Genomic DNA, 15,317 nt, shown 5'->3' on the forward strand with positions numbered 1-15,317 from the left:
CTAGCACCCTTACAAGCCTCTCAAGTCCAGCCAGCCAGGGATCACTGTTTAACATGTGAGCAGATGTAGTTTAAGTCTTGCTCAGGTTGAAAAAGAATGAAGGAACAGAGTGCATTTAAACTTAGACAAGCTTTCATCACAGCCATGCAACTGTTCCAATAAAAGATACCACCCACAAAAATTCCTGCCTCTCACATTTATTCCTCTTCACATTTTGTCACAGTCTGTCTCAGTTAGGTCTTCTTTCTTTTTCCTTTATGAAGAAGAAATTAACTTTTACAGGGGAGATCTAAAAAGTGGTATTTTCAGCAGAAACGAGCCTTTAAAGTGAAATTATTAAAAATTTCAACTTTTATAGTTACTAATGGAAGCAGTTTTACATACGTAAGAATTAAATGTGCGTTTGATTTGAAGTTGATAACATGCTTAAAGAATGAAATACTTACATCTCTAGCATTTGTTTAGGATGTTGTAGATGAGGGGGTATCAAACTTGCCTGACGCCCTGAAGCCAGTGGTCAGGGCTGGTCAAGTAGGGCACTGCACATAGTACATGTTGGGTCCAGCACGTAGTAGGTGCTAGCCCTGTTCTGGGGTTCATGGTACATACAGGGCCAGCACAAAGCATTCACTGCATGCAGCACCTCTGCTGGACCAGCCCTACATTCTGGCTAGGTGTGCAGGGACACTTTGTTGGCCTGATCTAGCCCCAGAGCCAGCATGCAGGGTCAGTCCAGTATGGGCACTACAGGCAGTACATGCCAGACCAGCTCCATGTATGAATGCATGCAGCACATATTCAGTCTGAGACTCACGAGTTTGATCCTAGGGTTCTACAAGCCAGATCCAGTTTGCAGGCCATATATTTGACACCCCTGTCATAGGTGATCTCCTTATAAAGTGATGAAATAAAAGTCCTTTTACTGTAATGTGGGATAAAACTTCTCAATAATGATAATTGTTTTTCCTTTGGTTACCAGTACAAAAGGGTTATTAGAGGTGCACCGATACATTGGTTCGATATTGGATCGGCACCAATACAAAGAAAATTGGCTGTATCAGAAATTGGCCTGATGTGGCTGATTAAATGGCCTGTGCATGCACACAGCCACAGTGCAGCACGTGTGTGGCAAGCAGCACAGTCCAGCAGCTTGGAGAGATGCGTGCAGCTGGTAAGGTGGTTGTGGTAGAAGGGGAGGGGTAGGGAATGGGTGTGGGGGGTGCAGATCAAGGCCCCTGTGGTGAGGGAGGGAGTGGGGCTGGGGCAGGCGCTGCCCAGCTCGGGCAGGGCACAGGACAGAGCTGTGACTTGTCTGGGAGGGGTGGGGTGGGGTGGGGTGGCTCAGCTCCCACCGCTGCACATGCCCTGGGAGGGCACGGGGAGAGGCATGTGCCCCCCAGATCTGTGTGGGATGCTGCAAGCTGGGGCCAGGGCTGTACTTGGAGTGGGCAGCGGCAAAGCTGAGAAGTGAGGTTGAGGGGGTTACAGTGAATTTTGGGATGTCTGCAGCACCCCCTCCCCTGTAACCACCTCCCAGCACCGCTGCCGCCTGCCCCAGGTGCAGCCTGGTCCAGCCCCTGCTGGGAAGAGCCCGGTACATCCCCGGTCCCCCTCCCCCCCCCCCCCATGCCCTCCCAGGGTGCGTGCAGCAGCGGGAGTCTCCTCGCCCCCCCATGTCCCCTGGATAAGCCACAGCTCCATTCTGTGACCTGCCCTGGCTGGGCAGGCCCTGCCTTGGGGCCACTCCCTACCTCATTGGCGGGGCCTTGATCTGTCGCCCCATGCTCCTTTCCTTCCCCCTCCCCTTCCATCACAACAGACTTACCAGTTGCACGCAGCTCTCCATGCTGTATCAGAAATCAGATTGGTATCAGCCAATATGCCTCCTTAAAAATTGGCTATAAGTATTAGCCCCAGATATCTTCATTGGTGTATCCCTAGTTGTTATTAGTTAAGAACCAAACAAAAACAAGTAGTCTTGTAATCTTTTAGTGTGCAAGGGGATACTACTGCTCTTCAGGGCTGTGCAAAACAGTAGTGTTTTGCTTTGACTTCCATTTCGATGGATCAGTGTTTGGTTTAGAGTTTCATTTAATTTTGAAAGCACTGTTCTGTTCTGTTTCATCAAAATGGTTTTGCTGTCTTGAGCTGTTTTGACGTTTTGCCCATAGGCTTTAATGGGGATGCATGAAAATGCCTATAGCGTAGTCACTTCGTGCCTGATTCCAATGAAACTTGCAGGGATGGTATCCCCTTCTGAGGGTATGAAACCTGCCAAGTTTCAAGGAGATAGGTGCAGGGGTTTTGGGGAAATTGCACCTCAAGCTGCTACCAAGCAGGAGCCAGAGTCCTATGATCTGGTAGGCAGACCAGGGGCCTGTACCCCCCCAGAGGAGTCCGGCAGAGCCCCTGCAGCCCTCCTGGGGGTGTGGGTGGGCCCCCCGATTTGCTCCTGCCACCTGGGACCCAGTGCTGAGGAACTGAGCCCGGCTGGGGGAAGTGCCTCCCACCGCCGGGCTCAGTTCCCAGTGGTTCACAATGCTTGAAAACTGAGCCCAGCTGGGGAAGGCACTTCCCCCAGCCAGGCTCTGTTCCCAGTGCTGGGAAACTCAGCCTGGCTGGGGGAGATGCCTCCCCTAGGTGGCCCTCCGCCTCCCCCCCCCCAGCACTGGAAAACTCAGCCTGGCAGTGGGATGCGCCTCCCCCAGCCGGGCTGAGTTTCCCAGCGCTGGGAACTGCCCAGGGGCGGGAGGCGCTTCCCCCCCACTGGGCTCAGTTCCCAGTGGCTGGCAGCTCTGGAACTCAGCCTGGCAGGGGGAAGTGCCTCCCGCCACCAGACTCAGCTCCCAGCGGCTCGCGGCCCTGTGGAACTCAGCCAGGTGGTTTGAGACGCAGTGCAGCGCTGGCTCTGCCTGTCTTCTGCCACTGGACTGAGCTTCATGGGGCTGGTGGAGCCGATCGGAGCGCAGCGGAGCAGTCGGGAGGTGGGCAGAGCCAGCTGCACTCTTATCGGCTTCATCAGCCCCACAGAGTGCAGGCAGGGAGCGGGGAGAGCCAGGGCTGTGCTCCCTGCTGGGCTGAGCTACATGGGGCTCGCGAGCTGCTTGGAGCGCAGTCCTGGCTCTCCCCTGCTTCCCACCACCTTGCTGCTGCTTTGAAACTCTAAACGTTTCTAAACTTTTGAAACATTTCTACTGGCCTCATTTTGTTTTGAGGCTGTTTCAAAGCCTTTAATTTCGTTTCGATTTCGCTGTTTCAAGCTTGAAATGAGTTGAAACAGTGTCAAAACAAAACAGCCGGCAAAGCTTTGCACAGCCCTACTGACGTTATACCATTAAATTTCTTTATCCTGTCTTCGGTTAGGTTCTTCTGTGTGACTTGTAACGAGACACATCTGACCTTTTATCTTGTGATGATAATGAGCACTCATTTAACCTGCTGTGTTGTCATGGACCAGATGGAAACCTGACAGGCTGTTCTTGTTACCCACTTTATTGAGTTGATTACGCAGCTTATATATAGGAATTGGTTAGAAAGGATAATGAGTAAATAATGAATGTGTGCTATAATATGCATTAGCTATTTCGTAACCAAAATAATTTTCAGAAACTGACGCAGAGTTCCCTCCCATCTCCATTTCCATTCTTCCCTGCTTCCCCACATTTTCTTTATAAATAAGCTCCAAGTTTTGATTGACAGTGGGTATGGTTGACTGCATTGTAAATATTGCAGATTTTTACTATTTTAACAGAATTGGGCAGGGGCAGGCACTGCACAACCCAGGCAGAGTGCAGGACCGAGCTGTGGCTCGTCTGAGGCCTGTGGGGAGGGGGATGGCTCCCATGGCTTCGTGTACCCCGAGAGGGCATAGAAGGTGTATGCTTCTGGATCTGCGTGTGGGCCGAGGGCGGGCTTCTGCTATGGCCTGGGGTGGCACTGAGCTCTTCCTGGGGTGGGGGCTGGGCCAGGCTGCATTATCAACCTGGGTATGTTTATGCTGTATACAGATACTATAGCACATAAATATATTAACAGTGACCATATAAAATCAGATGAATTTATTAAACTCTAAATTAACCTACTTTGTTTCTTTTTTAACTTACTGATATTTAACTTTATATAAAATAGATTCTGACTTGGGCATTTTACTGTTTCAGAGGCATTCTATAAGTGGACCAATATCAACTTCCAAACCCCTTACTACTCTGACAGACAAAAGACCAAGCTACGCAGAAATCCCCGTTCAGGGTAGGTGTTCTTCTTCATTAGCTTTCCTTCTAGTAAAACTACCAGGATCTATTTGTAGTTGGTGTCTTTCTCATCAGAAACCTTTAAATTTTGAGAGCAACTTAAAACATAAGAACAAGAGACTTTGTAGGAATGCTGAAACCATAGGTCTTTGGTACACACATTGAAGTATGTGTGACTGCTTATCTGGAGGATATATATTTGATAATAAATAATAATTTAAATTGTCTGCAGTAAACATTTGGCAGTGTGCTCCAGCTTTCAAAATATAATTCTTCCAAACAAGTGAAGGATGTTGGATGTTCTTAATTAGCATGAGGTACAATTTCTTTTCATCTCCTCCATACACAAGAAAAGTAGAGCTGCATATGGTGGCTATAGCTCTTGTCAGACTGGAACAAATTCTAATGAAAATGCTTTTCATAGAATTTATGATTGTTTTGGAATGCCTAAATCTGAGGCCCTTTCTCCTACTATATGTGTATAGTTTGATTGTAGTTACAGGTCTCCTGAGCCCTGACCTGATTCTGCAGAGAGACCTTTTACAGTTTTTATTTGCCATGGCCAATATTTTTTTGTAGTTTTGCTTAATTAAATTTTACAAGCTGTGTGTAGAAAATGGAGTAATTCTTTCATCTGAAAAAGTCAGTCCATAATAGCAGCTTGCTTACAAGTGATAGAGAGAGAAGTTCTCAAGAGAACATATAATGAAGAATATTCTTATGTGCAGGTGTGAAAGCCTGGTCCTACCAGACTCAAATTCAGAGTCCACCAAGGAATGCAAACAAATGACTTGAGTTTATTCTATAATGAGCACACTGTGTGCAATTCTCTACAAAACCAAAGAACTGTAATCCTGTGGAATCAAAAGTGGGATTTCTTGCAAAATCCCTACACTCCTGTTGTTCTCCCACTGCTGTTTTTGTGCTGTCCCTCATGCCTGGTATTTCCGCCCTGAATTTGCACCAAAGATGCAGTGTTGCCTGTGCTAGCGAGGCTGAGGTGGGGTGTGAAGCATTCTTAGGGTCAGATAGGGTTCCAGACAGACTATGTTAAACTGTATTTGTTAAATACTATCTAAATAAAGTTGACTAGCAGTTAGAATATAGGATCTTTTTGCGAAAGATTCAACATCCCCTCCCCTTTTAGCTAACACCTAGAAAAAATGCAGTGTGGGCATTTTTCTGTTGTGGTACGATCAGCGTCCTCTTGACACTGTAAGAGCATTCCTATAAAGTACAAATCAAGACAAGATGGGCCAGATCTTCAGCTATTATAAATTGGTATAGCTCACTGGTTCAACCTCTCTAGTGCAGGCGCTGGATGAATGGAGTACAGCTGGTCTGCAGGCTGAATCTGACCGGCAAACCCAACCCCATGTGCTGGGTCTGGGGCATGACCTGGCCCAATCTGGCACCATGTCATCTAGCTCGTGAGACTCCCCACAGGACAAAGCATGTAGAGCAGGGGTGGGCTATTCTTTTGGGTGGAGGGCCATTTACTGAGTTTTGTCAAGTCATCGAGGGCCACATAACAGGCAGCCAGGGCAGATAAATATTAATTTTATAAAAAATTTTCGGGGACCTGTGGGCTGGATAGAATGGCCTGGTGGGCTGCATCTGGCCCATCCCTGATCTAGAGGCAGGGGAACAGTGGCATTGTTAATTGCCACTGGACTCCCACAGCTGCAGCACTTAGTGCTGCCACTGCTCCCCCACCGCCAAACTTCCAGACCTGTGAGGAGCCCAGATTTGGGCTTTGGGTTGTACTTTGAGCATTATTGGTATAGCCAATTTAATGGACCTCAGCCAATTACGTAAGGTAAGGATCTGGCCTACTGTCTGTAATACAAAAAAAAAAAAAAAAAGGCTTTCTGGAAAAAATCAGAGCAACATTTTTTCTTTTGTAATTTACCTTCAAGTGCAATTAGAGAGTTCCTGTTTATAAATAGGTACAGGAAGCTGTAAGTGGGCATCTTTTTTGTATGTGATAACAAGCTGAGCTTACCAGTTGAGTTACCTGTTCCCCGAATGTGCAGCAGACAGCTTGTAAAAGTGTGTGCTTATGCAGCTGGCATCTGCTGTTACAGTGTGATAATTGCTTCTTTCACTTTCAGTCTGATTTTTCATGTTTAATCCAACAGAGTTCTAACGTTTCACTGTCAGCAATCTTGTTGATTACGATAATTACAATTCACAGTGTGTAAAATATTATCCACTAAATGAGTACCTCAGCCAGTTTGAACAGTGACTTCCTTACTGTAAAAACTAGGCCTTCTCCCATCAAGCATCTAACATACTGTAATTTATGTTTCTATACAGGTTTGTTTCTGAATGGGGATAACTTAAAATGATATTCCCATTATATTACCTTGTTTCATTTGTTATCCCAGGGGTTTGTAATTTCTTGAAATGGCTGTCTCTGTGAGTAGGATATTGAGCAACATTTGTCTTTGATAAATCACCAGGGTGCCTTTTGAGGTGGTTATGCCCAGGAATAAGTCTTGCAAGGCTAGTGAGCTCAGGTTTTTTTACATCCTACATACAGCTATCAAAGTACACAGGCTATAAATAGGGCCAAAATATTGTGAGGTCAAATGCAAAATAGGCCAAGATGACATTCATGACACAATGGCATGCTGCTTCCTCCCAAGGACTAGATAAGGTATAAAATGATACCTTGTGTATCTTATGATAGGTTTATTCTTAGTTTAGTTTCAGTATATAAGGTGCTCTGTTGTATGTAAATAAGTTACATTTTTCTTTGCCGTTTTGTCAGTATTTGATGTAATGGCTCTTCAGCAACAAGACAAAAAACTGGATTAAAGTTAAAAGTGTTGCTTTTTCCAATTCCTAATATTTCCCTGTTTTGGTAACTTTGTTTTGTCTGTCAAAACTCTGTTCACAATATGCCCTTCCTGTAAGAATGAATTGCTATCGTATTTTGGGCGTAACGCTCTGATTTATGTCTGTTTGGGGGTTTTATCCTAGATGTTTTTTTAAGATAATCCCCATGTGACTCCAAGCTATATACTTCCTTTCAGTTTAGAAAATATCAGGCCCAGACATCAGAAATTCCTATCCCACCCCTGTTTTCCCCCCTTGTTCTCTCCCCCCCCCCCCAAAAAAGATGACACTTTACAGCACTTAACATATACCAGATTTCCTTTTGCTTTTGTTGATTGCATATTGGGGTTATTCACTCAATGCAGCAAGGGGCTAAATTTTTTAGAATACTTTTGCAATGTTAGTAATATTAAAATATGTTGCCAATAAAATATTTCAGGACTTTAAATTGTAATAATACAAAAAATAAGACTTAGGAACATTTCTGTGTTGAAAGTAGTCTGAAGGAGCTGTTACCTGCCAACACCTGTTTTCAGGATTCTTTGTTTCTCGTGCAAGTGTTAATACTCTTATCACATACAGTTGTTCATAAAGGAGACAGCATTCTTTATACTGTTTTATTTGGCTTATGTGATCACCTAATACAGGAGAAATACAGAATTCTGAACCCTAGAAAAGAAGACGGGTAAGAAATCTGTTTATAGATAACATTCTTAGATTAGTTTTGACTTGTGTTCTTTATCTACCAATACATTCTGTCAGTGAGCTAGGACCTTACACGTTTATTTGTATTTTAGTATTGTGCATCCTTATTTGCAAATTACTGCCTCAGGATAGTTTTATTTTTAATTACCTTACAAACACTTGACCATATACCATATAAAAATGTTAAATGGCGTAAAGGATATTGATTAAAATATAATTTTATAATATGAATGTTAAATCTGACTTGATCCTTATATTGATATAAGAATCCATTTTATTGGTGATTAGTTTTCTTTAAAAAAAAAAAAAAATTCTTTGCATTGACTGCGGGCAGAGCTAATCTCCCAACACTTTTAGCATATCAGCAGCTTCTAGCTGTTATATATGAAAGGTAAAAATGATGATAGAAAATTTTGCTACAAACAGGTTTGGTTTGAGCTCTACACAGAATGACAGAAATCTGCTTGAATTGCACATGACTTGGAGCAGTGGTGCTCAACCTCTTTGCCCCAAAAGCCAGACAAGTGGTGTGGGGCCTGTCAGCAGGCTGGATCTGGCTTTGGGCCACCACTGTCTGGCCCCACACACACACACACACATCAGGCTCCATGCTACCGTGATCATCTTCCTTGCCTGTGCCACCCCAGTTGGCTCTGCGCTGCCTTGATCAGCCCCACATGCCCAATCTAGCAAGCAAGGCCATGTTATCTGGCCTACCAGGCTCCCCTTGGGTCCAGAAATTTGGCAGCAATGGAATAGCAATTAACACTGCCACTATTTTCCACCCCACCCCCCCACAACACCACATTTTTGGACCAGTGGGGAGCGCTACAGGCTGGATGGCATGGCTCCATAAACTAGATCTGGATAACAGGCTGGAGGTTGAGCACCCTTGACTTAGTGTGTCTTTGTGCTAAAAAGGAATTTCTTGCCAAGCTTATTGTTAAATGAATCAACAGATTATAGCAGGCCATGTCCAGATAAAAGGTTTAAGGGAGTAGAGTTTAAAGGATCATGAAATTTCCATGGTGAAATTTTTATGGCAAAAAAAAATATGAACTTTAGCCCTCCTCCTAGATTGACGTATAATCAGTTAGTTATTTGTCTCAACAAGATAAATGAACCCATTCTGTAATTCGGAAATGGTATCACAGCTTCCTCACTGATCATACCCATACAACTGAAATAATGTAATAGTAAATTTTTACTATTCATCCTTTGTTTAGAACATTTGTTGAGGACATCCTCTACCAGCAGACCAGCCTCGTTGCCAAGAGTACCTGCTATGGAAAGTGCCAAATCTATCTCAGGTAAATCTGCATATGGCTGCTAAATAAAAACTAGAGGTGCACTGATAGAGATTTTTGGGGGCTGATACCGATAGCCAGTTTTTAAGGAGGCATATCAGCTGATACTGATCAGATTTCTGATGCGGCTGCGTCCAGCAGGTATATGTGCTGCGGTGGAAGGGGAGGGAAGTCGGGGGCAGTTCAAGACCCCCGCAGTGAGGTGGGGTGTGGGGCTGGGGCAGAGTGGGGTGCGGGACAGAGCCGTGGCTCATCGGGGGGACACCCTCTCAGTGATGTGTGCAGTGGCGGGAGCTGCCCCCCTCCCCTGGACAGGCTGTGCTCCTCACTGCCTGTGTGCTGTACAGCAGCTGCACACGTATATGGGCATTTATCAGCCAAAGTAATGTGACCAAGCTACTGCTTCTAGAGAGAATGTGCGGAAATGGTTGTGTCTAGGCATCCACTCTTCAATTTTGAATGTTTTTCAACATCTCTGCTTAGTATTGCAAGGCATCGGGGTGATACTAGGCCAAATGGTAAAATGTTCTTGTGACCTGTCAGATTCAAAGAAAACCAAACCACTTAACACTGTGGAATCGCATCCTCCTATGGCATAGTTGCATGAAAACATGTGCACTGATATACTTGCCTTGATGGCTTATCTACAGCCATCCAGTAGTTGGCTGTATCTAAAAAAAAGGAAAAAAGCTAGAACTTTTTTTCTTGGTGTTGCACATAATTTTGCCTTGCAAGACAGCTTTAAAAAAAAAAAAAAGCAGCAATGATACACCACCATTTTTGCCTTATCAGGGGGTCAGTTTGCCTTTGATAAGTGCAAAATAATGTGTTGAGGTTTTTTTCTGTTGAAAAGGATTCCATCTAATTTATACGTTTAAAATGAGGATATAAACAAGTGTAATAATTGTATTAATATCAAATCGTGCAAGTGTAAGCTGTTGCAATGTAAGTTGCATCTTCATGCACTTGTAGTAATGCAGTTGTAACAAAATCACTGCATTGTTAACCCTGTCTCTTGCAGAGATGTAGTTGATTTTGTGTTGCTACAGGAGCAAACAGATACAATAACACATCTGTGCTTTTTGAATGGCAGCTGCTTCTCCACTTTCAAAGCAGTTGAACATTTACATTGGTCCATAGCCCAAGACTGCTACTTTTTGTAGTAGAATGTTGTAGACTAATTTATAAAATGAAATGGTTATTATGAGACGTTTAAACAGACCCTTTTACAAGCCACCTCACAAAACTTCTACCATACTACAGGGTAAAGAGTGACCACAGTAAAACCTTTTTAAAAATATGCTGCCACAACTGAAAAATATTTGCATGGGCTGCCAGTAAGTTTCAAGGTTAGTTCATATTGAAAATTAACTCCATTCTTATTTGGGTTAAAAGACCCCTGCGTTTTAAAAAACAGCTAAATTCTAGAACTTAAATATACAACTAAATCATTTATTTACTAAATTCCAGTGGAAAGCTTTAAAACAAATCTTCGCTGAGAAGTACTTGACATGAATATTGCAACATTTAGAACCTAAAATTATTTGAAATAAACAAAAAAGTATTTCTCAGCTAATCAGCTCTTACTGTCAAAGTTGATGGAAATTCTGAAAAACAAGGAAATAGTATATAAGTGGTAAAAGGCGTGGTTTTTTTAAAGTTCTCAATCTTAGTTGTGCAAGTAAGAACATATTTAAATCGGGATTTTAAACTGTTACCAAGTTTCTGAAATACTTTTGTATCCAAATCTGTGGTGCTTTTGTAACCAAAACTCACCACTTACTCACTTATTTGAACTTTTTAAGTTTTAAAAGAGGAAAAACATTACTACACAACCATTCCAAGTTTTTATGTACATTCAGAATGTGGGGCTGGTATTAGTATCTAAACGATGAACATTTTCTCTAGAATGTGTTTGATTAGTCCTGGGTCATTTTTTAATTGGCAAACTTTTCATCAGGAAAATTTAATGCTGTCTGAATTTGTTCCAGGCACCTTTTATTGTTAATCAGAATCACTTTCTAACTTATGATAAGGCCAGCTGTCACAGCTGATAGGATTTCTTTTTTATATCACCTGCTAACTTTCACCCAGGTGTCTGTGTTTTTTATTAAACATTCAGTATTTGAAAAGGGCTTTATAAAAATAAAATTAGAAAGTTTAGCACAGCTTAGCACTGGAACCACTTAGGAAGAAAGCTACATGGTTTTATTTTATATAACCATTGTCTTCCTAGAGAGATCCCCTTACTGTTGGTTAGGGGTGATGTTAGAGGAGGGATTCTCACCCAGGAAGCTTCAGCACCGTAGGATGCTGTGAAATGTTTTTGTGGCACTGCAGGGTGCCATGCAATGTTAGCACTGTTAAATGAATCATGTTTTCACACATGATGAAAGCAGAGATTTCAAATAGGAAATCGTAGTGCTAAAAATATTCTGAACTGTTTTGATTTTTCTGAGTTCTTTGGAACAGAAAAATTGGTCTAGTATTTTTCTGTAGTCAAAAAATGAGTGAAAACAAAGTTCTGGCATTTTCCAAGGTGTTCCACAAGTCCATTCAGGAAGCTTTCATTGCTTCAGATATAATTTTACCCTAGAAAATAATGGTAATTTTAGAAAGTTATTCCCTTCCTGAGATCCCTTTTGCCATTTAATTATTGCAGTTTCACACTCTTGAGGTCTAGCCTTGTATATTTCTTGATGTACAAGCTGTGGTATGCGTTTTAAGGGGAGAACTGGGGGTTGTGCTTTCAGGAGAAAGTGCATAACAAACGCTAGGAACCGGCTTCAGTGGCTTTTTCTTTATAAATGATAACCTTTGTGGGTATTTTTACTGTTCAGTGTCACGACGGAGCAGCGAAGAAATCAAGCGAGACATTAATGCGCCTGATGGAGCATCTCCAGCCTCTCTCATGGCGATGGGTACCACCTCGCCACAACTTTCCCTCTCTTCCTCTCCCACAGCATCTGTCACCCCCACAACACGAAGCCGAATAAGGTATAACTTCATTATTCAGTACATCATTAAACCAGTCTTAACTTTGCAGCTAGCAAATACTGTACTTAATATATGAATGTTATTTAGGTCTGGCAGTCAACAGACAGGACTGACAATGATCCATGCTCTTCAATAACCTTTGCAACTTATTACCAATATGTTAAACTCAGCCAGGAGATGAGGTGCCTAGTGCAGATCAGCGAGCTGTATTGTCATATGCATAGAGTACGAAGTCAGGTTTAACAAGTTAGTTGTGGCATTTTGTACCCAACTCATTTTCAAGTTAGTTTATGGCCTGTATACCATATAGAGCAGGGGTTTTCAACCTTTTTGAGTCAGTGTAACCCCAGTCACGGAGCAGTGGCTGGACACAGCTGCGGGGTTGAGGGGAGAATGGTGGGGGTGCGCGGCCAAAGAGAAAGATCTCCACTGCAGGGTATTCATAGCCTCCTGACCAGCCATGAATGAATAAGAGCTGAATGAATAAGAGCTCCACCAGTGTTCCCTACCTAAATCAAATTGTAACTTTTTTTGAACAAATGCCTGGGTACTCCTGTCAATGAACAGTCATAAGCCATCCTGCTAATGGTGACTAACTAGCTGAGTAAGGAATAGCTGGTTTTATATCAAATATCCCAGAGAGAATATTTTCACTTTTCTAATCTTCTTTTCAACGACCTCAAAATATTTTACGTGTATTAGGCACCTATACGTGATCAGCAAGGCTGCTCCAATCTACTGTAATTGCAACGTGTTGGACAGACTCGAGTCTGCTGGAACATGGTTATTACTGCACTACAGTAGACTCCAGTATCTCACATATCAGCATCCCCATGCTGAAAAATGGCAGCGGGGGCCCTTTAAAACTTGTTCAACGAGCTTTAGTTGAAGCATCCCACTGTCATTTTTTAGCACAGGGATGCTGATACGCGAGATGCTCCGGGACTTCAATTAGAGCAGCTCTTGGAGCCACTTTAATTAAAGAGCCCCCTTCCCGGAGCACATGTATGAACACCCACTGAGCCTCATGTCACTGATGTGGGTAAGTTCTAGTTTCACAGATTAGAAAGCGGTGCACCAGGTTTAAGTGATCATCTGACACTGTAGCTTATCAGCAGTGCTCTTGTATGCCAGAAAATTAAACCTGTTATATTCTGAGCCATTGGGAATTATAAAAATTACATTATAAAATTAAGAGAGTGTTTGCAGCTCTGGATATTATCCAAAACAATGGTTTTGCTTCAATTAAGTGAGACATACTTCAGTATAATGCTTTTATGTAGTCTTAAGTCTGTGGACCGGGTTGATGCATTATTTTGTGGGTAATGTACAACTAGCGCTTCAAGAAACCTCTGGTTGATATCTGGTCCCACAAGTAGGAGTTAAAAAAAAAAAGTGAATTTTATGTAAATTTAAACTTTTAATACTAGCAGGGTGTGTAAACCTGAGATTTTAACAGAAATATGAAATTTTGAATGAGCCATAAATGGAGAATGATCTCTGCAGTTGGTAACTTCTCTGCCTGCATGAAGTAAAGAGTTGTTCACTGTAGGAAGAAAAATTGCTACCGTTAGAAGAGTGGGTTGGTCAGTGTGTGGGGAAAGTAGGGCAGGGAGAAGAACTACTTGTTGGGAATAGTCCCTGGATAATCTTTTGTTAGGCTTTTTAATATGCTGTGTGGCTTGCAAAAGTTTACAACAGTATGTAAAATAAGTTATTTAAGAAAATAAATCTCTGCCAACCTGTCCAGTAAATGCAGGCACACCCCTGTTCTGCAAGCTTAAGCCATAAATCAGTTCTTACATTTTGGAATACAGCTGACCTAATATATTCATTTATAAGATTTATATCAATCACAAAACATTTTTCATTGTCTCCATACTATTCATTTTAATTTGTTTCCTTCAATGCTGTTTTCATAACAATAAGAACATGATATAAACCATGTGCCTTACTGGAATTTGGGAACAGTCTGTACAGTTCCCTCATGGCTACACAGCATGTGTAGCATGAAGGGAGAGAACCTAAATTCAAGTTCTAGTATGCAGTCACAAATCTTGAGGGGTTAAATGTCTCCATTATCTTTTTCTTAAACTAAGGTGATATTGCATATTTTTTTATTCTAATCTAAATACAAGATTCCCAAATTTGTTCATTTAGTTGGCTTTTAAATTAACTCTGGAGTCTGGGCAGTTAAAGCATGTGTACACTGAAGATGTATAAGCCAGAGTAAATTCCTTAGACTTCAGTCTAGCTACATGGTGCCTTCCAGGTTAAATATGATCTATAGTTCAATGTTTTTTCTTTTTTTATAATGATGTATTTTTAAAAGTCTCTGAAGTAACTCTCTGTTTAAGCTAAAATACACTACTGAATTTACCTAAATCCAAGACAACTCTGAATTTAAGACAACCCCCCAGTAATTCAGAGAAAATTTATAAATGAGTTTATAATTTTCCATATATAGAAACTAATTATTGAAGGGTTGTTTTAAATATTTCCCCCTCGCTGCTGCGGCAGAGCAAGCAGGTGGTAGTGGGGAGCAGAAGCTGCAGAGGGGTGGGCAGTGGCTATAGGAGGACTCTGACCCCCCACACCTGGGTTGGGGCCGGAGTCAGAGCCGCAGCAGCTGCCTTTGCCCTCTTTTGCCCCCTCTCCCACTTCTCCTCGCGCTTCTCCTGCTTGTTTTCTGGTCCAGGACAAGGACCTTTTTCCCCCATGTTAAATGGGGGAGAGGGGGACAGGATGACTCCTCTTGGATTTGATTAAATATGATAAATTATTTTCTGTCTCCCTTATGTGCAGTTGTAAGGAAAAGCCTGAAAAGAATCAAAACCCTAATGGCAGAATTTTAGGAATGTGGGCTAGACCCCAAGTTCAGGCCTCATTTCAATATTGGAATGTTTATGTAAGTAGTAAGATATTTAAAAATAATATTCAATTTAACTTAGATTTACCAGATCTATTTAGAGATCTGCCAGGTCAGTATGGCTGCTGATGGCTACTTTGAAGAATGTGCAACTCCTCTGTACTGCTGCCAGTCCATGGTCCATTACTGCTTGCAACTTAACGACATTCCTTTCAGATGCATTTTGTCAGATGCATCCTTATTCCCCTGTTACTTCATTTATTGAACTTATTTTTAATAGCTGACAACAGGTGGCATTTGAGCCACCTAGTTTTGAGCAACTCTGAAATGTTGCCAATTTCAATC

The 15,317-nt window shown here is 42.4% G+C and overlaps 1 protein-coding gene across 4 annotated transcripts in view; it reads left to right on the top strand.

The window, feature by feature from the left end:
* Positions 1 to 15,317, top strand: part of SPECC1L (sperm antigen with calponin homology and coiled-coil domains 1 like) — a 113,850-nt gene that overhangs the window by 60,984 nt on the left and 37,549 nt on the right. For all 4 annotated transcript variants that reach the window (XM_090062337.1, XM_090062335.1, XM_090062336.1 and 1 more), the window contains 3 exons: positions 4,158 to 4,248; positions 9,026 to 9,109; positions 11,947 to 12,103. In XM_090062337.1, coding sequence (XP_089918463.1) covers positions 4,158 to 4,248; positions 9,026 to 9,109; positions 11,947 to 12,103 — 332 coding nt within the window. The remainder of the gene's footprint in view (positions 1 to 4,157; positions 4,249 to 9,025; positions 9,110 to 11,946; positions 12,104 to 15,317) is intronic.

The sequence above is a fragment of the Crocodylus siamensis genome, chromosome 9 (genome assembly GCF_052110815.1).
Source record: "Crocodylus siamensis isolate JL-2025a chromosome 9, ASM5211081v1, whole genome shotgun sequence".
NCBI lineage: Eukaryota > Metazoa > Chordata > Crocodylia > Crocodylidae > Crocodylus > Crocodylus siamensis.